The following is a 27,715-nucleotide window of genomic DNA, read 5'->3' as shown; positions in this document are numbered from 1 at the left end:
AGCTCCAGACTTGACTATTGTAACGGCCTATATACTGGTGTTCGTCAATCTTCTCTGAGACAACTTCAGCTCGTCCAGAACGCAGCTGCTCGTCTCTTAACTAACACCTCCAGACGCGAACATATTACACCTGTTTTGTTTAATTTGCACTGGCTTCCTGTTCAATATAGAATTAATTTTAAAATCTTGATGTTTGTTTTTAAAGCATTGAACGGATTGGCACCATTGTACTTAACTGATCTCTTAAGTTTTCCCGCACACGAGAGATCCTTGAGGTCATCGAATCGTCTTTTATTAGACGTTCCGAGAACTAGATCTAAGCGTTGGGGTGATCGGGCTTTCTCTGTAGCTGCACCCCGACTTTGGAATAATCTTCCCTTAGATCTTCGGTTAATTTCTGATCTGAAACCTTTTAAATCTAAGCTTAAGACTTTTCTGTTTGAACAGGCTTTTAATACCATGTAGTGGACTGATTTTGAGAAGTATTCTGACAATACTTCCGATGTATGCATTCCTGATGTTTTTACTGTATATTAATGTAATTTCATTTTATTGTAAAGTGCTTTGGTCACCTTAGTTGGTTGTTGTAAAGCGCTATATAAATAAATAAATCAATCAATCAATCAATCAATCAGCCGGCAACCGAATGAGTCGGAGGCAAAACAGCGTTTGGCTGCTCGCCGACGCGGCCGGGGAGAGAGGCTCGGTGTGCTGGCGTCAGAGGTGGCCCTGCTGGTACGGCTGGCGTACCCAACATTCCCGCGCGAAGCCCAACAGCAGCTATCACTGGATTACTTTGTGGACGCGCTAGAGCCGGCCGACCTACGGAGACACGTCCGCCTGACCAACCCCACCACCCTCGATGCCGCTGTGGACGAGGCGTCCAGAGCGGAGCCCATTCTCCTCAGCGACGATGGAGCCGGAGCCTCGCGGCGACCCCGATCCCGCGTTCAACCAGCGGACAGCCCGCTTTCATGCTGGAATTGCGGCGAACGCGGACACAAGGCCGCTGTTTGCAAAGCTACGGGAAACGAGCAGGGAGCCGCCCGATGAGGGACGCGGCGACTCCCAACCCCTCTGGTCTACCCTCAAGCTTCTCAAGAGTCGCCGGCCAGCGCGACATGCACATTCCGTGTAAGTTCGGCGATATTCATGTTTCTGCGCTGGTTGACACGGGGTCCTCGGTATCGCTTATACGGCCTGATTTACTTGCGGGCAGCGCGGGGGGGCTCGCTGACGTGACGCGTAGTCGGGGGGGGCTGACCACGGTTACGGGTGAGCGCCTTGAGCTGCTAGGGTACATCGAGGTCGAATTTGACTTTGGGCAGGGACCTTGCGTCCACATGTTTTGGGTCGGGGAGATCTCAGATTCGTGTATTCTCGGTAGCGATTTCCTGAAACAGACTAGGGCCATTATCGACTACGGGCGTGGGGTACTGGTGCTGAATGATCGGCCGGTTAATGTGTGCTGCGGGAGTGACACGACCCCGCGTTCGTGTTTAATGTCCAAGGAACAGGTGAGTTTGAACAAACCGTTGCCGTGCCCGGGGGACCCGATCCATGAGTTGTGGCTTAGGAGTAGCTCGGGGCTATCCATAACGCAAGGCGGGCTACTCCGTGACCTTCTAGAGCGCTACAGGGGATCATTCGCGGCGAACGAACGTGACTGTTCGAGGACGGGGTTCGCGAGCCACTCGATCGACACGGGGGACGCTAAGCCTGCCCGCCTGAGACCCCACCGCCTCCCTCTAGCTAAGCGTGCGGCGGCCGAGAGTCAGATTCGGGAGATGGCAGCGGCTGGCGTCATTGAACCGTCGAGCAGCTCGTGGTCCGCACCGGTAGTCCTGGCGAAGAAGAAGGACGGCTCATGGCGGTTCTGTGTTGACTACCGGCGCTTGAACGCGGTCACCAGGCTGGACTCCTACCCCATACCACGGGTGGATGACACGCTCAAACAACTAGCGGGCTCCGACTGGTTTAGTTCTCTGGACCTGCGTAGCGGGTACTGGCAGGTCCCCTTGGCGGACACGGCCAAGGAGAAAACTGCCTTCTCTATTGGTTCTGGCCTCTGGCAATTCACGGTCCTCCCTTTCGAACTTGAGCCTTACTTTTTAAAATTAGCAGCTGATTTTATTGCCCCACCTTTGACTCATATATTTAACTTGTCCTTAGTCTCTAATACCATACCACCTATTTGGAAATCTGCCCAGGTTACTCCTTTGTTTAAAGGAGGTGACCCCACGATCTTAAATAATTATAGACCTATTTCCAAGTTGTCTGTTCTGGCTAAAGTTCTTGAGTCTCTTATTAGTGATCAGCTAAAGGATTTTTTAAATGAGAATAGTATTTTGTCTGATTTTCAATCTGGTTTTAGGAAAAAACACAGCACAATTACAGCAGCACTTAATGTTTTTAATGATTTTATAGATACTATTGATAACAAACAACATTGTGCGGCCCTTTTTATTGACTTGTCTAAGGCTTTTGATACTGTAGACCATTCCATCCTTGCACACAGATTATCTAAAGCAGGATTGTCAGATCATGCAGTTGGCTGGTTTAAAAATTACCTAATAGGCAGAACACAGTGTGTACAAGTAGATGGCTGTACTTCCAGCTTACTCACTGTACAAAAGGGTGTTCCACAAGGGTCAGTCCTGGGGCCGCTTTTGTTCATACTTTATATTAATAACATTAACTACAATATTTGTAATGCAAAATTTCATTTTTATGCTGATGACACAGTTATGTATACTTCTGCATCCACACCTATCCAAGCTCTCAGTCAGTTACAAGTTGATTTTAACATTATACAACAAAATTATTATGATTTAAAGCTGGTTTTAAATGCTGATAAAACAAAAGTTATGATGTTTTCAAATTCAAAATCTAAACTTTCAAACCTGCCTTCAATTATTACTGCTCAAGGAACTCAGATAGAACTTGTTCCTACGTATAAATATCTAGGCATTTTACTTGATAGTTCTCTTTCTTTTACTGCTCAGATTCAGCAACTTGTTAAAAAATTAAAACTGAAGTTAGGTTTTTTCTTTCGAATAAAATCATGTCTCTCTTTTGAATCTAGAAAGAGACTGGTTTCTGCTACATTTATATCTGTATTAGATTACGGTGATGTTTTGTATATGCACGCCTCTTCTCAAAGCTTACAGTCTCTGGATACTGTCTATCACGGAGCTCTGAGGTTCATCACCAATTTTAAATCTCTTACACATCATTGTATGCTGTATGCGCGTGTTGGATGGTCTTCGTTGTATGCTCGTAGAAAATATCATTGGTCTATTTTAGTTTATAAGTCTATTTTAGGTCTACTCCCATCCTACCTTCTGACCTATATCAGTCAAAGGAGTATTGATTCTTACAATCTACGCTCCCAGAATCTTTTTTTATTGTCTGTTCCTAAAGTTAGAACTGAACTGGGAAAAAAGGCATTTAGGTTTGCAGCTCCATTTACTTGGAATGAGCTACAAAAAGACTTGAAACTTAAAGATCTGGTTTCTTTGGGCTCTTTTAAGAGGATGTTGAGCAACTTGGAGGTGGATGCTTCTAGTTGCAAATGTTTTGACTGATTAATTGATTTGACTTATTGTCTTGATTCTATGTTCTGATGTATTGAAAACTTGTTATTGTCTTTATGTATGATTGTTTTTATTGTAAATTGTGAATGTACTGCTGCCTGTCTTGGCCAGGACACTCTTGAAAAAGAGATTTTTAATCTCAATGAGGTTTTTCTGGTTAAATAAAGGTTAAATAAAATAAAAAAATAAAATGTAACGCTCCGGCCACTTTTGAGCGCCTGATGGAGCGTGTCCTGTCTGGCGTCCCGAGCAGTACGTGCGTCGTTTATCTGGACGATGTTTTGGTCCATGCCGCGGGTTTCGAGTCAGCGCTGGCCAATTTAGAGCTAGTCTTGGGCCTCGTGAAGGAAGCGAATTTGTCTCTCAACCCGGCAAAGTGCAATCTCCTTCAGCGACGCGTAAATTTCCTCGGACACGTAGTGAGCAAAGAGGGTATAGCTACTGATCCCAGCAAGACGGCCGCGGTCCGGGAGTGGCCCACCCCTCGTACTGTACGACAAGTGCGTAGTTTCCTCGGACTCGCGTCGTACTACCGCCGCTTTGTAAAGGGCTTTGCAGATATTGCTGCCCCCCTTCACCGCTTGACGAGCGGCGGCGGTGTGAGGTTTAGCTGGTCTGACGACGCTGAACATGCGTTTTGTTCTCTGAAACAACGTTTGTGCAGTACGCCTGTCTTGGCTTACCCCTGCCCGGCCGAACGGTTCATCGTGGACACTGACGCAAGCGATCACGGTCTAGGTGCTGTACTGTCCCAGGTCCAGGGAGGTTCAGAACGGGTTATCGCGTACTTCAGCCGCCGCCTCGACAAGGCCGAGAGGAACTATTGTGTCACGCGACGCGAGCTGTTAGCCGTCGTTGAGGGGCTGCGCCACTTTAGGCCCTATGTGTACGGTGTGCCGTTCCTGCTGCGGACCGATCATGCATCACTCCAGTGGCTACTACGTTTCCGCGAGCCGGAGGGCCAATTAGCGAGGTGGCTAACCCGGCTACAGGAGTTTAACTTCGTGGTCGAACACAGGCCTGGTCACAACCACGGTAACGCCGACGCGCTGTCCCGACGCCCGTGCGCGTCACTCGACTGCAAATACTGCCAGCGGGCTGAAGACAGAGCGGTCGACATCGGTCTATGCGCGGCGGTTGGCCAGTTTACCCCTTCTCCCCCCGTGTTAAGCTGTGTGTCCGCCGCGGAGCTGACCGAAGCTCAGGGGGCTGATCTGGAGCTCGAGTGGGCACTGCGTGCGGTTGAGTCGGCCACCACTCCGGAGTGGGACACTGTGATGCGACTGGGCCCCGTGGCCAAGGCCCTGAAGTCTAACTGGGGCAACCTGAAAGTTGTTGGGGGTATGCTATGCCGGGTTTGGGAGGACCCGGGCACTGGGGGCCGTCTAACCCAAGCAGTGGTGCCACGGCAGCTGCGCAACGATGTCCTGCGGGCCGTACACAGTCTTCCCGGCTCAGGCCATTTTGGCATCACCAAAACTTTGGGCCGGTTGCGTCAGAAATTCTGGTGGCCTGGCTGCAGGATGGATGTCGAGCTGTATGTCCACTGCTGTGACGTGTGCGCTGCTAAGAAGGGACCGGCGAGGACCTCACATGCTCCCCTCCACCCCATGCAATCCGGCAGCCCTATGGAAAGAGTGGCAGTGGACGTGCTGGGGCCGTTCCCAGTGACTGAGTCGGGTAACCGCTACGTGCTCGTGGCCATGGACTACTTCACTAAATGGCCGGAGGCGTATGCGGTGCCCGACCAGAGTGCTACAACGACGGCTGAGACCCTGGTGGGGGAATTCTTCTGCCGTTTCGGCGTCCCAGAGGCACTACACAGCGACCAGGGTAGGAACTTTGAGTCTGAGGTCATGGGCGAGGTCTGCCGTTTGCTGGGGGTGCACAGGACGAGGACGACGCCCCTCCACCCGCAATGTGATGGTCTGGTTGAGCGATTCAACCGGACCCTGGCCGCTCAGCTGGCCATGGCTACCCGGGGGAACCAACGTGACTGGGACAAGCAGCTCCCTTTTGTCCTGTTGGCATGCCGCTCTGCCGTACAGGAGACCACTGGTTTCACGCCGGCCATGCTCATGTTCGGCCGTGAGCTACGTTCGCCGGTAGACCTGGCTTTCGGCGCACCTCCAGTGGACGACGGTGACACTTACCAAGGTCCTGTGTTTGTTTCCAGGCTACGGACGAGACTGCACGATGTCCACACGCTGGCCAGGGGCCGCCAGTCTGAGGCCGGGCTACGCCAGAAGCGTGCTTACGACATGCGCTGCTATGGCGAACCTCTGCTGGCGAACTCTGAGGTATGGCTGTACAACCCGCAGCGTAAAAAGGGACTGTGCCCCAAGCTGCAGTCTGCTTGGGTGGGCCCGTGCTCTGTGCTGTCTCGGCTGAGCGACGTGGTCTACCGGATACGTTGGGGCCGGCGGCGCCTCGTGGTACATCGCGACCGCCTTGCCCCGTACCGCCCAAGGGCTCAGGGCACTGGACGCTGCCGGGACTCTCCTGCCCCTGTTTCCCCCGTGGCCCCTCACACCATTTCCCCTGCGGCTGGATTGGCCAGGCCGCAACGTATGCGTAGGCTACCACGGCGCCTACAGGACTGTGTGCCCTGAAACGTGTGCCATGTCTATATGGACTGCTCATTGCTGAGTTCCCGACTGGTCAGATGCCATATTCTTGTTACGCATCTCCATGTTTTTGTTTTTTTCATGATGCTGTGAGTTGAGCTGTTTATTGCCTTATGCATGTTGTACGAGTTATACTGTTCATGCATTTATGTCGTGTTTGATTCCGTTATGGAATTTTTAAATCCTTGTATTAGTTGCACGCTACTGTTTTGTACTGTGTGGTCGCCGGGACGGCTGACCCCTTGGGGGGGGGGCTGTGTAGCGTCGGGCTATGGGAGGTACCGAAGAGTTACGGTAATACCCATGAGCCCTAGCGGCCTAGAAGTGTTATGTGTTATGTAAGTTTATGCCTTTGTGTTACGAGTTGCTGTTATCCTTCATATGTGCTGTTGGTGTTAGTTACCCTGGTCCATTTCATGTACTTGTGCCTTACCCGAGACCCCCTTCCACCCAGGTGTAATGTGATTGTCATAATGTTACCCCCCCGTGTGCATGTGTGAAGGAGGCGGTTAGCCCCATGTGATTGCGCATGCGCGCATTGAGTTTTTACTTCGTGGCATTAATAAAGCCAACTACAAAATTGAAATGGACCTGCCTACGACCTCTTTTCTCCACACCACGCCACAATATTATTGACTTACTGATGTGATTTGCTTTCAAAACAACATGCCTTTATCAACATAGACTACAGTTTATGTATCACTTCTATACAATAATTAAGTGAGTGATATATCTATATCAATTTACCCGTTACGTGATAAATCAAGGATTATCGTATCTGGCGCACTCACACTAGGCTCTGTGATCCGGGCACGGTTGCCTGCCGAAGCACGGTTCGTTTGGCTAGTGTGAGCGCTCCAACCGTGCTCGGGCCCGCTTGAAGAGGTGGGCCAGGGCACGATTCATGTGGACTCGGGCACGGTTCGCTTCTAGTGTGAGCGCTATCCGTGCCCGGGCCCGCTTGGTGCCTCGTCTGATTGGTTCATTTTGCTGGAACTCAAACATGACGTCAGTGATGCGACGCTCACGTTAAACAGTCATAGCGGCAAAGCGATTAGCAGACAATCGTTGTGTTAAATTATCGATAAATCTGTGCTTGCGCCGTGTTTCTGCACTCCCAAAACGACTCCAAAAATACAATAAAAAGAGAATCGTGAACTCCATAGTGTTGTGCCAGCGCGCTTTTTTTCCAAATAAAGTCACGTTGTGATGACGTAAGCGTGCTCGGGCCGGGTTGCTGAAGCCAGTGTGAGTGCAGGCCAGAGGGGGAGTGGGGAGGGGGGATAACCGGGCCCCAGCACGGAACCAGCAAACCGTGCCTAGTGTGAGTACACCCAGTACCATTGTTTGTGGAAAAGTTAACCCAAATTGTAATCTCCTGCACTAAAAAATAAAATTGCACATGGTGACAAAAATATTCTTCTTGGTCACCATACTGAAGCAGGTTAGCCATAGACATTTACATTTATGGCATTTAGCAGACGCTCTTATCCAGACCGACTTACAAAAGTGCTATGTAGTTGCTTGGAATCTCCAAGGTAGAATAGATAGTCCTGAACACAAGGTACTCTAAGCTGGAAAAACCACTAGACGAAAGTCAAATGATACCTAACAATTATACCTGAATATACACATCCCCTGAGGAAAAAGACAGTAAACAATTCCTATAACCCAATTATGCACAATACCTGAGGAAAGAGACGATAAAGTACAATAGACAAAGCATAATTATGCAAAGTGCACTTGAAAGAGGTGGGTGTTCAGTCGGCGTCTGAAGACAGCAAGTGACTCCGATGTTCGGACACACAAGGGAAGTTCATTCCACCACCTTGGAGCCAGGACAGAGAAAAGTCTGGATGCTTGTCTCCCATGTGTCCTGGATGATGGAGGGTCAAGACGAGACATACTTGAGGCGCGGAGGGCTCTAGGTATGCATCTGGGTTTTACCATGGCCATCAAGTAAGGAGGAGCTGGACCATTCTTTGCTTTGTAGGCCAGCACCAGGGTTTTATATTTGATGCGGGCAGCTACCGGAAGCCAGTGGAGGGAGGACAGCAAGGGAGTGACATGGCTGAACTTGGGAAGGTTGAAGACCAACCGAGCTGCAGCGTTCTGGATCAGTTGCAGGGGTTTGATGGCATGCATAGGAAGACCAGCCAGTAGGGAGTTGCAGTAGTCCAGTCTTGAGATAACAAGGGACTGGACAAGGACCTGAGTGGCCTCCCTAGAGAGAAATGGCCGAATCCTCCGAATGTTGTGAAGGGCGAATCTGCATGATCGTGTTGTGTATAGAAAATAAGTTGGCATAGTGATTGACCTGGTTATAGCTACATCAAGCTGCCATAATGATACCATTAAGTCTGAGTTAATCTCAATCTTAGCTCACTAAACAAATAACCTTTTGTGTTATTTGCTGCTACTGGCCACAACATGAAAGAGAACCCAAATCACATTTTGATCTTGCTAACCTAGCTTGCTCAGTATTGGGAAGAAATGTCAATAAGACAAAACCTTATTTTATTCATTGAATGCAAAATATACAGAAACAATATATGCATTTCACATAGCTTAAAATACTTTCTCTTATTTTTATTATCTTTAAAGTGCAATAAGTAAAAGGAATTACAGGACAAATTAACTTCATTAAATATTCTAGTCACTGTCAACATATAAAAATATAAGTTGTACCATTTACCAAAATATATAGAAAACATTTTTTCAATCTAAAGTTGTAAATGGCATGCCAAAATCTACCCCCCCCCCCCCCCCCCAAATGTACGAGTGTTATTATATAAATTTTTATTTACAGCATGTGTTTTATTTAAGGAAAGTATATCTGAAGTATATGAGTCAGTATTGAAAAGGTTCCTCTGTCTTCCCTGCAGTGAATGTGTTGTGTTGTGTGTCTCCTCTCCCTATCACACCCGCGCTCCTCTCGTCCAGGTCACTCCTGGGATTTAGAGGAGTGTTCAGCTTTAAGTGTTCTGTCTGCTGGAGGTCCAGGTGAGCAGGGGAAACGTCTTGCTCTGCCACAACGCTCACCTCATGGTAGAGTTCCTCAGGCTGACAACTGTTTTGCAGGGCCAGAAAAATGGGCGATCTGGGCAGGTCGGAGAAGTACTGAAGAAACAAGTTAGGTAGTGAGAACCTCAGAACCTCAAACACCACCCACATGCACACACAATGTGTTTAGCTTTGGTTTAAAAAATGAACCTCGACGCATCACTAATGTAAAGATACAATTATGTGGAATGTGAAAATGTAACAATTCACTAAACCAGCAATCATGTTGATTATTTCCAGTCAATGTGAAATGAGCCAAATTAATGTATACAATAATAAAGTGATAACTAAACTTAATTTACAGAGATGTTTTAAATTAATCTATAGTTAATAGATAATCAAGCTTCCACTGGTATCAAACAAGCATGAAGCTTGTACAGAACACGTGTACAAACAACAAACATAAACATTACAAACATAAACAAACCTGTTTAAAGTGTTCAGGCAGTTTGGGTTGTGGGCGCAGATATCTCAGCCCTATGTAGCCACACATTACAACAAGGAAGATCAGGATGACAGTAAAGGCAGTGATGAAGAAACTGGCCACCAGAACCACTGCTATGTGCCACGGTTTAATCTCATCTATAGAAAGTGAGAGAGACACAGAGAGAGGAGAGAGAGACATAATGGTATACAATAAATTATCACAACAAAATGAAAATGTAGAAGACTTTTGTTCAACACTGCATTGTTGGTCAAAGTGGCTGGATAAAGGAATCCTCGAAGACTTGCCCCCTCTCTAATCTAAAACAACAACAATTCTGTAGAGAACAATTAGGTACATCAAACTGCTGAAATTGGTCCCTTGAAATTAACCACTTTGGTAACTTTGGTTATCCTTATTAAAACAAAGTAAACTGTAAAACACCTTCATATTCATAATGTACATCATTGTTGCTAAACACACGCATATAACCACCAATAAAAACTCACACATACACGCACCCATAGAAACACATGGGGGATTAATTAATATTCTCAAGGGGCCACATGAGAATAATATATTTAACCAGACTAATATATTTAACCAAACTAATATATTTAACCAGACTAATATATTTAACCAAACTAATATATTTAACCAGACTAGGGCGTACTAACACTAGGCACGGTTTGCTGGTTCCGTGCTGGGGCCCGGTTATCCCCCCTCCCCACTCCCCCTCTGGCCTGCACTCACACTGGCTTCATCAACCCGGCCCGAGCACGCTTACATCATCACAACGTGACTTTATTTGGAAAAAAGCGCGCTCGCACAACACTATGGAGTTCACGATTTTCTTTTTATTGTATTTTTGGAGTCGTTTTGGGAGTGCAGAAACACGGTGCAAGCACAGATTTATCGATCATTTAACACATGAACCAATCACACGAGGCACCAAGCGGGCCTGGGCACGGATAGCGCTCACACTAGAAGCGAACCGTGCCCGAGTCCACATGAATCGTGCCCTGGCCCACCTCTTCAAGCGGGCCCGGGCACGGTTGGAGCGCTCACACTAACCAAACGAACCGTGCTTCGGCAGGCAACCGTGCCCGGATCACAGAGCCTAGTGTGAGTGCGCCCCAATATATATTTAACTTGGTTCTGCACACATATACTGTATACACTATAGGGAGAGCGGGTGTGGTTGTAACACCATCAGTTCCACCCATCACGGATAAGTTATGTCATATGATAATTTCAGTATTTACCCAATTCCTCCCTGATCCCACATGGTGAATATCAAGGCTGGAAACAGGCACATGCAGATTCCATCACGAAAAAACAGATCTTGAGGTGAGAAAGTAAATTTCTGAATCAAGACTATATTTTGTTTAGTACTTAAACTATTGCAGATAAAACCATATGAATTATATTACATTAAACTGTAGTTTTTCAGGTAAATTGTGATGCATTTTTCCCCTGTTAATTTCAAATCACCTTGCTAATATAGCTAGCTAAACACTGGCTGACAGAGGTGGGGATGGTTGTAACACAGCTTTAAAACGTGTTACAGCTATCACCTTACATACAACTAAGAAAACTGTATTGATATTTTATAATTTTAAAGAAAGACTGACAGAGGTGTGCCTGCAAATGTTTTTAAAAGAAGCATCTGATGAGGTCACAAATAAGGGCAAGTCAGTCACATGGTATCTGCCAACACACACACACACACATTGACGTTGGTTATTATTTGACCTACATGTTCTTTAGCCTACACAGGTACATTGTATTAGTGTTCATTAAGCATACATGTTGTTAAATAAGTTTGTACTAGTACACTAATTTACACACCCACACCCACTCCTGAGTAAAACAGAAAGTGAATATGAGTTATGGTCAGTCACAGAGAGAGAGAGACATTGTTCTGGATTGTTATTTTATTTAAAAAATATATTTTTGAAGCATTTTGCATGGTGTGGCCTCTGTTTTTGCTTCTTTTGTCTAATTCAGGGGTCTCCAACACGTCGCTCGCGAGCTACCAGTAGCTCGCCACCCCTTTCCGAGTAGCTCGCCAAAGGGCCAATGAATTACATATAAATTTGTAAACCTAATTGGTCCCATCGAGAAATCTACTTAAATTTATGTCCAATCAAAATTCACAGTTGTCCCTCCCCTTCTAACACTAAATGATTATTCGCCAATTATACAACAGTTAGTTCACAATCCGACTGGTTGAGAAGTGTTCTAACCCTGCAGATATGTGTGATAACAGCACGGTATTCTCATTCTCTGTATCACTCCGCGGACGCGTTGTCAAGTAACGGCATGTACATATATTCACGATAACACACTCCCTCTCGTGTTCTATTGCTCAATTAGCTGCCAATCAAAAAGTTAGGCTGCCGTCAATATTGAATTGAATGAACCCACGTCATGAGTCACCTGCGGGCTTGTTTTAAAAATAGCTCACTATAGTGCAATTGACACTCCCACATGCAACTTTCGTTCGCCACCCCCCCGCTCAACATCTGGTAGCCCTCCGCAATAACTGGTATCCAAGAAGTAGCTCCCAGTTCCAAAAAGGTTGGAGACCCCTGGTCTAATTGTTACAACTTACCCCAGCATGTGTTACAACCTACCCCGGTAGTGGGGTAGGTTGTAACAAGGGAACACCTTGTATTTGATATCAACTCACGACGGCTGTGATATTTCAATTGAAGTTTGAATTGGTGCCATTTGTAGTAAACAAATGTGTGTACTTTGTATAAAAGTTTGAGAAGACTAGCTAAAAAATTCAGTGAGTTACAGGTGCTGAAGCAAAAAGTGTTACAACCACCCGGTCTCCCCTACATACTGTATCTTAATAAACACTGGATGAAATATTACAATTATACAATGAAAATGTGAAAACTGGGCTGTATCACCACTCTACACATATATAGATCAATAACTGGGTTATATCACCACTCTACACATATATAGACCAGTAACTGGGCTGTATCACCACTCTACACATATATAGATCAGTAACTGGGCTGTATCACCACTCTACACATATATAGATCAGTAACTGGGCTGTATCACCACTCTACACATATATAGACCAGTAACTGGGCTGTATCACCACTCTACACATATATAGATCAGTAACTGGGCTGTATCACCACTCTACACATATATAGATCAGTAATTGGGCTGTATCACCACTCTACACATATATAGATCAGTAACTGGGCTGTATCACCACTCTACACATATATAGATCAGTAATTGGGCTGTATCACCACTCTACACATATATAGATCAGTAACTGGGCTGTATCACCACTCTACACATATATAAATCAGTAACTGGGCTGTATCACCACTCTACACATATATAGATCAGTAACTGGGCTGTATCACCACTCTACACATATATAGATCAGTAACTGGGTTATATCACCACTCTACACATATATAGATCAGTAACTGGGCTGTATCACCACTCTACACATATATAGATCAGTAACTGGGTTATATCACCACTCTACACATATATAGACCAGTAACTGGGCTGTATCACCACTCTACACATATATAGATCAGTAACTGGGCTGTATCACCACTCTACACATATATAGATCAGTAATTGGGCTGTATCACCACTCTACACATATATAGATCAGTAACTGGGCTGTATCACCACTCTACACATATATAAATCAGTAACTGGGCTGTATCACCACTCTACACATATATTGACCAATAACTGGGCTTTATCACCACTCTCCACATATATAGATTTTCCTTAAATTTCAGTTTACATTTATGCTACTTAGAGCATAGTTACCATATAGTTGAAGAGTTTCTCTATTGATCTAAAGTCGCATATTGATAAGAAGCATGAGTCAAGAGGATGAAGGTCACAACTTTGTGATTAATACTATAATGTCACTGGCCATTTTATAACAAGTACATACCTTGTATCTACACTTACAGATTTACCACCAGTAAGACCTGATACAACTAGCTTACAGTTTTATCTTACAGGTACATTATAGGTGTAAAAAATAACTGTAACAATATTCTGGGCAAATGTTATTTGTATTTAGTATGAAAAAAAAATAACTGTCAGTGGGTCTACATATCTGTCATTACTGGTTAGACCACAGGACTAGATCTGACTGACTATCACCTGGCAGGTAAAAGACTCCAGTGACCTGGTAGACAGGAGCTGGTGTCAGCTAACAGACAACCAAACATTCATATAACCGATACTGCACATATGAAAACCTAGGCCAGTTGATGGTATATAGTGGCTTGCAATGCATACGGTTAAGGCATTACCACCTACTTCGTGGCATCTCTAAGTTTTTTTCAGAATTTCATTGTATCATGTACAATGACAAATCTCTACTCTACTCCATCTAAACCGCTGGATGTCCAAGTGGTGCTCAGAAAATCAAGTGGGCTTTATTAATAATTGGAAAGAGTTTGAGGGCAAGCCTGGTCTTTTAGGGGCAGTCATGGCCTGGTGGTTAGGGAACTGGTCTTGTGACCGGAGGGTCGTGGGTTCGATTCCCAGACATGAGGCCATGACTGAGGTGCCCCTGAGCAAGGCCCTTAACCCTCAATTGCTCACTTGTATAAAAAATGAGAAAAATGTAAGTCGCTCTGGATAAGGGTGTCTGCCAAATGCCGTAAATGTAGGCAGGGACGGTGTCCACCCCACCCGGGATGGCGCTGCCCTGTTATCTTGCAGCATAGCCCGTAGTCTGTTAGTTAGTCGGCAGAGTAGCACTAGGAGCTGCTGACTAACCAGAGTCGCGACCAGGCCGCAGACTAACGGGCTAAACCGGTCTGCGAGCTGCTTAGAGACGTCACCAAGATCCCATAGGATTGAGACTGTGTCTGTGCCCCGGGTTAAATTAAATCATAAGAAAATAGTCCGTCCTAAGTTTTTAACTAATATTCAAACTTCACATCCAATTATTACCTATATGACCGATCTGAAAATTGGATTAATTAATATTCGATCACTCAACTCTAAAGCAGTTTTTATGAATGAACTTATAACTGACCAGAAAATTGATATTCTATGTTTAACTGAAACGTGGATTCAATCTGGTGACTATTTATCTCTAAACGAAGCCACTCCTGTGGGATCTAGTTATATACATAAACCTAGATTGTCAGGCAGAGGAGGAGGAATATGTATAATATATCGTGATTGTTTAGAAATTCATCAGAAATACTTGGATATCTTTAATTCATTTGAGATGCTGTCTATTAATGTAATTAGTCCATCTGAAAATAAAAGTTCTTTTTCTCTAACAAATGTATATAGACCACCAGGGCCTTACTCAGATTTCTTAAAAGATTTCACAGATTTTACAGCAAATTTAGCAGTTAGTAGTGACAAAATAATAATGGTAGGAGACTTTAACATACATTTTGATAATGCGGAGGATCCACTGACAAGGGCTTTTACTTCTATATTGAACTCTGTTGGCATTACACAAAACGTTGTAGGACCCACACACTATCAAAATCATACCCTAGATTTAATCTTAACGTTGGGTATTGACGTAGATAATATAAATATACTCCCGCAAACCGTAGCTATCTCTGATCACTATTTAGTCAAATTTGAGATTAATCTTAACATAAATACCCGCCCGTCTCCTCGGCAGTGTATAAAGCGCTCGATAAATTCATTAACAGCAACACAGTTTATTGAAGCCCTCCCTGATTTAACTGCTCTAGCCCACTCGCCATCCTATCCAGGAGAGTTAGATAGTCTAACCAACTGCATAGAGAATACCTGCAGATCAGCTCTAGACATAGTAGCTCCACTCAAATATAAAAAGACTAGATCTAAAAAACTCGCTCCATGGTACACTGACCAAACTAGAAACTTAAAACAAATAGCACGTAAATTAGAGCGTAAATGGCGATCTACTAAGTTGGAAGTATTCTACTGTGCCTGGAAGGATAGCATCATTGACTACAAACGGGCACTCGCTAAAGCACGCTCAGCATACCTAGCCTCACTGATAGAGAAAAATAAAAACAATCCTAGATTTCTTTTTAATACTATTTCCAAGCTTACAAAAAATCAAGCAGGCGCAGAACCTCAGATTCCAGTAAAACTCACTAGTAATGTATTTATAGATTTTTTTGATAATAAAATAGAGAATATTAGACAAAATATAAAACCTTTTATTAGCAATACAACTGGTATGTCATCTGGTTTGGTTGACATCGATTTAAATCGCATACTGGGAGAAAAACTTGATGCTTTTCATCCACTCCCACAATCAGAATTAGAGAAAATAATTTCTTCCTTAAATTGTGCTACCTGCACACTAGACTCGGTTCCATCAAAGTTATTAAAAGAGGTATTACCTGCAGTAACTGAACCTCTTCTAACTATAGTTAACTCATCCATTACAATAGGTCACATGCCCAAATCATGTAAATTAGCAGTTATTAAACCTCTGATTAAGAAACCAAATCTTGATCCTACTGTACTATCTAATTATAGACCCATTTCAAACACATCATTTATATCTAAGATCATAGAAAAAGCTGTTGCCCAGCAATTATGCCTATATCTGCATAGGCATCACATATTTGAAAAGTTCCAATCTGGTTTTAGGCCCTATCACAGTACTGAAACAGCATTAGTTAAAGTAACAAATGACCTCCTCCTTGCTTCAGATCAAGGTTATGTATCATTGTTAGTGCTTCTTGATCTTAGTGCAGCTTTCGACACAATTGATCATAGGATCTTGCTAGAAAGGTTAGAACGCTGGGTTGGAGTCTCTGGCACAGCCCTTTCATGGTTTCATTCTTACTTAACAAATCGCTATCAGTTTGTAGAGCTCAATAATATTCCATCCAAACGTACAAAAGTTAAATATGGGGTCCCGCAAGGCTCCATTCTAGGACCACTATTATTTACATTATATATGCTACCATTGGGCACAGTTATAAACAAACATGGTGTCAATTTTCACTGCTATGCAGATGACACTCAACTTTACATATCAGCCAAACCTGATGACAAACTCAGTTTAAGAAAAATTGAGGCCTGTGTAAGAGATATTAAATGCTGGATGTCTCTAAACTTCCTCCAACTTAATGAGGACAAAACAGAAGTTCTCCTTCTGGGCCCTAAGGCCTCAAAACAGAAAATTCCAGATCTAATGCTTAATCTCGCAGGCTACCCCATTACACCTGGCACAGTAGCCAAAAACCTAGGCGTCATACTCGACTCTGACCTATCATTTGATAAATACATAGATAATAGTACTAGGATAGCTTTTCTACATCTCCGTAACATTGCTAAATTAAGGAATGCATTATCACAGGATGATGCGGAAAAATTGGTGCACGCCTTTGTTAGCTCTAGATTAGACTACTGCAATGCACTACTGTCAGGATGTTCAAATAGGAATCTAAATAAACTTCAAATAGTTCAAAATGCCGCAGCCAGGGTTCTGACCAGAACTAGAAAATTTCAGCATATCAGTCCAGTCCTATCAGCCCTGCATTGGCTCCCAGTTAAATTCCGTATTGACTTTAAAATTCTTTTATTAACTTATAAAGCATTGCACGGGCTTGCTCCTGAGTACCTTCAGGAACTTATTTCCTATTACGAACCCCCACGCCCACTAAGATCACAGGGTGCTGGTCCTTTATTAGTTCCAAAAATTAATAAGGTAACAGCAGGGGGAAGAGCCTTTTCTTGTAAGGCCCCCCAGCTTTGGAATAATCTTCCTAAATGCGTCCGGGACTCCGACACAGTCACAATCTTTAAGTCTAGGTTGAAAACCCACTTATTTAGTTTAGCGTTTGATAATTAATATCCCCCTTAGATAAAGGTACAGATCCAGGGGTTCATAGATGAAGGGTTTTATGGTAGACTGGGGCGCTGGTGCTGTCGTCCTGTCACTGCTCGTGGTCACTCAAGTTTGTTGACAGTGCAGTGGACGGATGCCATTGTCTCAGAATGCCCCCAAGCCTATGTTACCTTCTGGTTCTGCCTTTTTAGCTAGGCTGTAATAATTTAACTAAATGCCGGAGTTGCTGCCACACTCCGGAAATGTTTATAATTTTACCTGTCCTGTATATGTCCTCATACAGAGCTAAGTTTCCCTGTTTCATTTCTCCACATGGCTGCCCGCCTGCTTGAGGAATAATGAGATGAGGAGACCAGCGATCCATCCTGGGCCAGCCACCTCCTGCCTAACCGGATGCATACATCATGATGGACATTATTACATCTTTTTCCTTTTCTTTCTCTTCTTTCTGTCTAAATTGTTGTTGTTGTCATGGTGACCGGTGTCGGCCAGAGGAGGATGGGTTCCCCCCCTGAGTCTTGGTTCCTCTCAAGGTTTCTTCCTCATGCAAAAAACTAGGGAGTTTTTCCTTGCCACTGTCGCCTTTGGCTTGCTCACTGGGGGCTAGGACTCGGCACTTGTAAAGCTGCTTTGTGACAACAACTGTTGTAAAAAGCACTATATAAATAAAATTTGATTGATTGATTGATTGAGATTGGGATTCCTAATTATTCATTTAAACAAATTGGATAAGTGAATACAGTTGTCAAAACTGTTACCAGTCTTGTACAAGTCATACACATTTTATAATCTTACATGAAAGAAAATCTGTCGAACTGGAAATGTGGAAATCAAACTTACCATTGTCGGTGTTGAGTGCACACGTCACGTTGCTTGGCCAGCTAGTTTTATTGTCATCCAGGATGAGCTTCACTTCCACACAGTATTGGACATTTGGTTTGAGATCCTGTAGCATCACCTTTCTCTGCTCTCTCCTCAGGACTCTCTACAGATGTTTAAAGAACATGTCTCACATTGGGCCAGAAGATAAGGCTTTACTCTACCTTAAGATGGTCATGTTACCATCACTGCAACAACTAATCAATTATACTGATAACATCTTAGCAACAAATGTATGTATTGGAACACTATTGACCAAATCTTTATTTAAACTTTTTCATGCCTAACACATGTGATACATTCAGCAGTAACTGATACTTTCAGCCCCCCTGTTTCATAAAATAACACTTTACACTTTGACCAGTCTATGAAATAAGTCCCCCCCCTCCCAAGATCATTAACCTTATATCCTGAATATTCCACTAAACACTTGCAGATGACCCAGAATGTAGCCGGAAAATGTATATTCATCTTTCCCAACTACCATTGCTGTGTTCTTTCTACTGGCTTAACGTATTCGGCCACAACATATTCTAAACCTTGACACGTGTCTACAAAGCCAAAAATAGACCTGCTGCCATCCTACTGAGTGCAACAGTCTCATGACACACCACATCACACACACTTCATACATCAAGTCCAGCTCATCTTTAACCGCTGGCCTTCAACAGAGGGGGAACACTAATCCTTCAAACTCTTTTCTGTATTATTGCCCTGACGATGGAAAGAACTTAAGCCTGAAGACAGTGGGGGACTTAGCAATTTGGGGGCTCAAGGCGAATTTAGCTAGGGGGCCAATCAACATTAATATGTGAGAAATAAGTCAGCTAATCAGGGGGCCCCTACAGTGGGCTGCAGTGGGAGGGGCTCAAGGCAGTTGCCTAGCCACGCCTCTATGCAAAGACCGCCTCTGCCTGAAGATACATCTCTTCAAGAAGCACTTGAGCAAACTAGCCACTTCAAGGCTATCATAAAACATTTTACCTGTTAATATGATATACATTTTCATGTTAACACTTTATATGACAATGTAATCTACATACACATTTTGCATTTGTCATGTTACTTGAGCTAATGAAATAATGGGGAGATCTTGCAAACACAAACACCAAAGGCCTGTTAAAAACAATACAGAAATGTGTGATGGATTTTATGGAATTGGTCACTAGCCCAAATCAATTGTGGCAAAGGAAATTTACTTGCAGTCAATAACCGACAGTTTCTCAGTACACTGAGTCATGAAGAGGAACAGAAAACACAAACACAAAATACAACCTACATGGACAAGAGATAAACACGTAACACAAATAGGAAACCAGATAGCCTACTGTCCACAGAAACAAAATGTAAATTAATTCAAAAAGGTTATTCTCAGTATCTCCGTTTGGTTTTTATGTAGTGATTTTTTGTGAAAGATTAGCTATTGTAAATATATCCAATCAGTTGGTGAAATGTCATATATATTCTGTATTTTTGATTACAATTGGAATTCTTAATTGAATTGACTGATGTGAGTGAAAAACAACTGGATCAAAAGAATAATTTCCAAACAAAGTGGACATTGCACAGTGAACAAGTACTGAAATTATATAATATTACATTGAGTATGAGAACTCATCTTGTATTTTGTCTTTTCTTTGTATCAAAATTATTATCTTGCAAACTGGCGTTATATTTAAAGGAATCTGTGGTCTCATGGAGTCTCTGGGAGTAAAACAGAACTAAAGTAGAACCATAATTTTTGAACACGAGCTTGGGCACACGATGCTAAAAATTGTTTTGCTATGTATATATTTTGCTTGTCTTGGGGAAAAAAAGCTATAAAATTATACACTAGCTGCATTTCTACAATTAATGTTCCTAATGCAGTATGATAATTATGCCTGGTTTTCACATCTCTGCTAAATATATGAAGCTGCTTTGTTTTTGAGTGCTTGGCTCAATCACATATAACAGTGCAGGACAGGAGTCAATACACAAAACCACAAACAACATGAGTACAACATTTTTCCACCGCCATGGTGCCAGTGCCAAAATCTCAAACTTGTGTTTCTACTCCAGCCCTTGTAGAAGATGTCTGCCTTTCTGTTGACGAAAAAGTGATACAAAGACAACACTAACGTTCTTAAAGTTCTGGACATGACATCATACCTTTGATTCAATGCTAGTCCAGTAATGGATGTCATATGAAACCATTGAAAAAACGTTATTAATATCACTTTTCCTTAGGACAGGATCCGTGATATCAACCTCAATTTCCCCTCTCCTGCTCAACAGCCTGACATCTGGACGACCTATCACAGCTATCACAGAACACGAATGAACACAGGAAAACTGGTTAGAACAGAAACGCTCAAATATGGAGTCAGTAATAGCAAATCATCTTTTTTATAGAAACAAAAATGTTGATTTCTCAGTGACCTCAATATCAAAATTATGATCTAAAATTTCATCCAGAGAAGAACAAAAACAGACAGCATAGGTGATAAACAAATGAAAGGCCACTCACTTATTTTATCCAAAGCTATCGCCTCAGTCTCCACCCAAACAGAACTCTCTTCCTCCAGCTCTGTCCGCACACGGAACGTGTAAGTACCAAAAGGTGTGATGTTATTTGTGAAATCACAATTTAATGCCGAGGTGTTGTTACACTCAGCTTCAAATTCATTCCACCCTCTAAAAACACAAACACCAAACAAAAACACAGAACATTAGCACATGGGTATAAACCTCAGAAACACACCTGTAGTAAGATGCAGATCATATGAATGTTCCTGTAACGGATTGGCTGAGCAGGTAGGACGCAATCGCAGATTTTAAGGAGACTTAATATAAATCACTAACACAAAAGATAACAACTTATACAAAGACCAAAGGTGACATGAAAGTTAACACAAAAAGACACAGAGAGCATGAACTACATGAACAAATACCACTACTCACGACTAGAACATTCGACCTACAGCTTACTACTGACAACATACAACCCACAACACTAAAGCCCAAACACAGGACTTAAATACACCAACTATACAAGGGACACAACAAGACACACCTGAAAGCAATAATGAGGGGCGGGGAACAAGGCAGGGGTGTGAAAACAGAGACAACTAGGAATTTCAAAATAAAAGACACTCAAACACACAGAGAACAAAACAAAAGACATGACTGACAGGGGGGAGGCGGGACCACGTGACAGTTCCTCTAGTTTTTCTTCTTGTAACGTTAACCGTACTTGTACTCTGCTGAGTACTTGAAGTCTCTCCCTGTAGAGCTGCGAGGTGGATCCCACTCCAAAACCAGCCCCAGGTTGTATGATTTTATTGTCACATTCTCAGGGGGGGGAAGACGATCTGAGGGCGATGAAAGACATACACACACAAAAAGTGAATTCAGTGATCATCATAATACTGTAGCGACTACTACTCCTCGCAGTGAATTCCCTAACAGACAGGCACTTGGCCACTCAGGGAGTTTTAGCTCTTTAAGTGACACTGGGGGGGCGGAGCCTGTGCGCGTCAGGGGAGGGGGAGAAAAAAGTGCTATTGTTTGAGTTGCGTGGAAAATAAAGTTTCCCTCCTCAGGATTTCTGGATTAAGCAGTTTCTGCCTCGTTTCCCGAACCCGCTTCAATGTCATCATACTTTATCCTACTCATGCCAATGCACAAAAGAAAATGAAAACAACAGCATGTTTATATAAATGCTTAGGCAAAACACCAGAATATCATATACTGGAATACAGAACTGATAACAATATTGGGTATGGTTATGCTATGCTTGGATCACATGCTGACAAGTGTGAAGTGCAGCCAACAAACTGCACTAAAGTCAATCAGGATCACATGAGGACTACCAAAGCAACAAAAATTGCAACTTTCAACGTGCGTGGCCTCAACGATCAACACAAGCAAGCACAGCTCATCCAAGATCTAAAGAGCTACCAAGTCGACATAAGCTGCATACAAGAGACAAAGACCGGACAAATGGATGAGAATAGAGACGGGTACAGACTAATTACTCTGCCCAGTGAACAACGCCATTACGGTCTTGGCTTTGTAGTGAGCAAAAAATGGACATCCAGACTGATCACATATAAATCAGTGAGTGATAGAATCGCCGTTGCAACTTTCCGTCTAACCAAATGAACGCGTCTAAAAATCATCAACGTGTACGCGCCAACATAAGAAAGAACAAAGACAGAGAAAGGACAGAAAGAGCGAGATCAGCTTTATGATCAACTAAATCAGATCATAGCTGAAACAAACAAAGAGTCAACCCTCGTTCTAGCGGGTGATTTTAATGCAAAAATTGGTGTCAACATACCAAACACTCAATGTATCGGGCGATTCGGGCGCGGTAGACGCAACCCCAATGGACAAGCCCTAGTAGAATTTGCTGAATCGCACAACCTCATTGCTACAAACACCAGATTCAAGCATAAAGCAAGCCACAGAACAACATGGGCAAGCAAGAGGACCGATCCACGCACCAACACGGAAGTCAATATCTACAACCAAATTGATTACATATTTGTGTCCAGGCAACAAATACAACTCACCATAAACGCACGCAGCTACATGGGCACAACCGTGTACTCCGATCATCGATTAGTCATCACCACTATCATGATCAAGCCAAATTACTTAAGACGGCAAGGCGCAAATAAGAAACAAGCAAAACTCAACGTATCAAGGCTGGCAAACAACGAGTCAGACCAACACAGATTTCAAGCTGAGCTAGATAAAGCACTGAACTCGATCGACAACACAGCCACAACAAAAACAGCGTTCGACCAATGGTGTGAAATCAGAAGCTCGCTTGTCAATGCGGCCACACTAACAGTTAGTACGATTGAGAAGAAAGGCACAAAACAACAATGTCCAATCGTGCAGGAGCTCTCAGAAAAGCAAAAAGAGCTGAGAATTGCATTGAACAATTCAAATATAACTGACAATCAAAGTCAGCAGCTCAAAAAAGAACGCAACAAGTGTAACGCGGGGTGTACAGACCGGTACACACGCGTAAGAAAACGAAGGGAGAATAGAACCCAAATGCCGTTAGGAACAAATAGGGAGAAGTGCTTATCACATAGACACGCGCGAACAAACAGAAAACACAACAGAATACCACTCCGCATACACTCAGAAGTAAAACGAAACTCACCAGGACGCGGAAAACTCAACGCGTAGAAATGCAATACTAAAACCGTGAAGACACGGTAGGAAAATAAAGGTAACTGAAAGAACGCGGAAAAAGTCAACGCGTAAAACGAACTAAGGAACCCAGGGGAAGTGGCTGGCCAGAGGCGTACGCCGCAACAAAACAAAAACCCTTCCCAAAAACAAAAGAGTAACTGACAGGAAGAGATAAGGTTGGTGGAAAACTTGAGATGGGCCAGACGTGGCGCAGGAGGTAGGAATAAGTAAAGGTAAAAGATAGAGACAAGAGAGGGCTAGAAAAAGCAAGAGTAAGGTGGCGAGACACCTTAGGAGCGAGACAAGAGAGAGAAGGCTGAGTACGAGACGGCATGAGACCAAAACGAATCAGCAATGATCTGTCTCCAAACGCTTCCTTATGAAGCCATGGCAACAGGTGAGACAGATCATTGCTGATTGCGCTGCTGGAGTCTAGGACTGGTTCGGGTGCCCCTAGCGGACGTGGACGGCACGGCATCCGAGCCAGCCCTGACAACAAGACTCTTAACAAGATACATAAGCATCTAAAACATCTCAGAGAGAAAGAGATTGAAGAAAAAAGCAGCGGAAATCGACTCCCTCAAGAACACTGCACAAATGTACCAAGCAGTGAGAGAGCTAACGAGAGACAAACCTGCAACAGTCGTCATCAAGAAGCAGGACAACACCATCGCTCAACCAGAAGAAGCGGCCGAAATAGTAGCAGGGCACTTCCATCAACTGCTCTACGACAAAAAGAAATCAAAACTGGAAGAACGAGAAAATGGACCATTACAAAAACCAATCACAGCGGAAGAAGTGGCTGCCGCTGCCAAAAAGCTGAATAACAACAGAGCAGCAGGTCCAGATGAATTACCAGGCGAACTACTAAAATATGGCTCCGATTTACTATATCAAAACATCGCAAAAACACTAAATCAGATGATTGAGAAGAACGAAGACCTCCAAATTGGTACAGGTACTCTCATTGTACTGCAAAAACCTGGCAAACCAGCAGGATTGATGAGTAGTCTTAGACCAATTGTTCTACTCAACACACTTAGAAAAGTCCTGTCAACAATCACTCTGAACCGCATCAGACCAACAATTGAGTCATTTTTGTCACCAGGCCAAAGCGGTTTCAGACGTGAACGTAGCACAACAGATGCCGTATGGGCACACAAATGGATGATTTCAAGAATAATGAAGGCTAAAGAGATAGTTTACATCCTTGGCATAGATCTCAGCAGAGCATTCGACACAATTGATCGCAACGAATTGCTCAAGGAGCTACTCCACATCGTAGACGAGGATAGCTGGAGACTATCTCACATCCTGCTTGACAAGACCACGCTAGTCGCTCGAATAAAAGGTGCTCTCTCAAATCCAGTAGACACCAATATCGGTTCACCACAAGGAGACGCGCTAAGTCCAGTTCTATTCGCCATCTATCTAGAACTTGCACTCAGACAACTGCGTTCAGCATGTCCACGTCTCAAAGAAGATGAAGCACTACCAGAAGAAATCGAGTACGCAGATGATACAGACTTCATCAGTAGCAACAAAGCCTACATTGACAAAATTGAAGCAACAGCACCAGGCATCCTTGCACAATGGAATCTCACGATGAACCAGGATAAAACAGAACATACAGTCCTGAGACAGGAGAAAAAAAAAGAGGATGAAAACTGGCGAAAAGTCAAGAAATAGGCACTCTGCTGGGTGATTATGAAGAAATGCAGAGACGCAAACAACTTGCAACTTCATCCATGAAAAGTATGTGGAGGTTGTGGAGCAATAAGCACAACAAGATCAGCTTAAATAAGAAGATCCAGCTCTACAATACATACATCACACCAATTCTCACATACAATGCAAGTGCATGGGCCTTAACCAAGCTAGAAATGGAAGAATTCAACATATTCCATAGAAAACAACTGAGATCGGTAATAGGGGTATATTACCCGAATAGAATCTCCAACATCAAGCTCTACGAGACTTGTCAAACTGATAAAATCTCGAAGACAATTAAAAGTGCCAGATGGAGAATGCTTGGTCATGTACTAAGAATGGAAGATAAGATCCCAGCTAAAGCTACAATGATAAACTATTTTCGAGAGGTAAAGAAAGGAGATGGTTTTAGAGGTGCCCCAAGAACGACACTAGCGACAATCATCAACAACGACCTCAAGGAAATAACGAGCAGCATAATCACGCTAGCAATATCACAATTGCCAAAACAACTGAAGACAATTGCCGACTTGAGAATGCTTGAAAAACAGGCACGCCAAAGAAAGAATTGGAAAGAAATCATGCGAGACATGCAAGTTCTCGAGTAGTACCAAATACAACTGTATCGCTATTAGCTGGTTGTATGTTGGCTGTTAGAGAACGAACGCAATTATTATTATTATTATTATCCTATGCTTTACTTGGCACGACTGTCTCACAACTAAATCACTTTATGATAACCACGTTTGCAAAAAAAAAAAAATAACATGGCAAAAATAAACTGTAGGGTACAGTTAAAAAATATAGACAGTACAGGACATAAATTAACAGTATAATATTTATGTTACCAATGTTTGTAAAATTTTTAAAAAGTTTTTTTTAAAGTTTTAGTTTTAGTGTCCATAATAGTTTTTGTATCCAGACTTGTTCTGAGTGTCAGTAACTGGGTTATATCACCACTCTACACATATATAGATCAGTAACTGGGTTATATCACCACTCTACACATATATAGATCAGTAACTGGGCTGTATCACCACTCTACACATATATAGATCAGTAACTGGGTTATATCACCACTCTACATATATATAGATCAGTAACTGGGCTGTATCACCAATCTACACATATATAGATCAGTAACTGGGTTATATCACCACTCTACACATATATAGATCAGTAACTGGGTTATATCACCACTCTACACATATATAGATCAGTAACTGGGTTATATCACCACTCTACACATATATAGATCAGTAACTGGGCTGTATCACCACTCTACACATATATAGATCAGTAACTGGGTTATATCACCACTCTACACATATATAGATCAGTAACTGGGCTGTATTACCACTCTACACATATATAGATCAGTAACTGGGTTGAATCACCACTCTACACATATATAGATTAGTAACTGGGCTGTATCACCACTCTACACATATATAGATCAGTAACTGGGCTATATCACCACTCTACACATATATAGATCAGTAACTGGGTTATATCACCACTCTACACATATATAGATCAGTAACTGGGTTATATCACCACTCTACACATATATAGATCAGTAACTGGGCTGTATCACCACTCTACACATATATAGATCAGTAACTGGGCTGTATCACCACTCTACACATATATAGATCAGTAACTGGGCTGTATCACCACTCTACACATATATAGATCAGTAACTGGGCTGTATCACCACTCTACACATATATAGATCAGTAACTGGGTTGAATCACCACTCTACACATATATAGATCAGTAACTGGGTTATATCACCACTCTACACATATATAGATCAGTAACTTTAAAATAAATCAATAATAAATAAATTATTTGTGCCCGTCTTAGTTACCAAGGCTGTTTGCTTCAAACAATGTGTCCGATTGTAACTATGCAGGCCCGGCTGGTAAAGGAAGTAAAGCACACATTTACAGTAAGTTGTTAAAGAATTCCCCAACTCTTGCGTATGACAGTATCTCACAGTTAAAATACAATGTCACATTAAAAATAACGACACATTTTTTAAGAATACGAAACTAACATGTTGGACATTGAATGTTAACAAATTTAGATTGATTTCCCCTTATGGTAAGATATTCTGATGTTTCATTTAACGACATAAAAAGCAAAGTCTGACCTGCCAGAAGAGAAACAGAGCTGTGTACGAGTACTGATAGAAGCAGCAACATGGTCGCGTCCAGTCCGAAGAAGCGATATCCAACACGGGAGGACATGTCCCTGTCCGCTCCTCCGCTCCTTCCGGGCTGATGGAGGTGTGTTGTTCTCGTTGTTCTCGTTTCTGTGGGGAATTTGAAGAGTGAGGAGGTGGAGCTCCAGAAGAAAACGAAAC

At 43.1% G+C, this 27,715-nt stretch overlaps 1 protein-coding gene and 1 long non-coding RNA gene across 2 annotated transcripts in view; one reads left to right on the top strand and one right to left on the bottom strand.

Annotated features, from left to right (window-relative positions):
• Positions 1–5,896, top strand: part of LOC143509558 (uncharacterized) — a 20,557-nt gene extending 14,661 nt beyond the window's left edge. Inside the window, exon 3 of the long non-coding RNA XR_013129705.1 lies at positions 5,773–5,896. This is a non-coding gene — a long non-coding RNA (uncharacterized LOC143509558). The remainder of the gene's footprint in view (positions 1–5,772) is intronic.
• LOC143509551 (interleukin-10 receptor subunit beta-like) lies at positions 2,342–27,715 on the bottom strand. Its single transcript, XM_076998409.1, has 7 exons — positions 27,503–27,715; positions 21,674–21,791; positions 20,948–21,114; positions 20,590–20,741; positions 18,400–18,544; positions 9,714–9,868; positions 2,342–9,343 (listed from the first exon to the last, which is right to left on the bottom strand). The coding sequence occupies exons 1-7, from the start codon at positions 27,597–27,599 to the stop codon at positions 9,074–9,076; spliced, it is 1,104 nt and encodes a 367-aa protein (XP_076854524.1). The 5' UTR covers positions 27,600–27,715; the 3' UTR covers positions 2,342–9,073.

Source organism: Brachyhypopomus gauderio, chromosome 3 (assembly GCF_052324685.1).
Source record: "Brachyhypopomus gauderio isolate BG-103 chromosome 3, BGAUD_0.2, whole genome shotgun sequence".
In the NCBI taxonomy this organism is placed as follows: Eukaryota; Metazoa; Chordata; class Actinopteri; order Gymnotiformes; family Hypopomidae; genus Brachyhypopomus; species Brachyhypopomus gauderio.
This window is presented reverse-complemented; position numbering and strand designations above follow the sequence as displayed.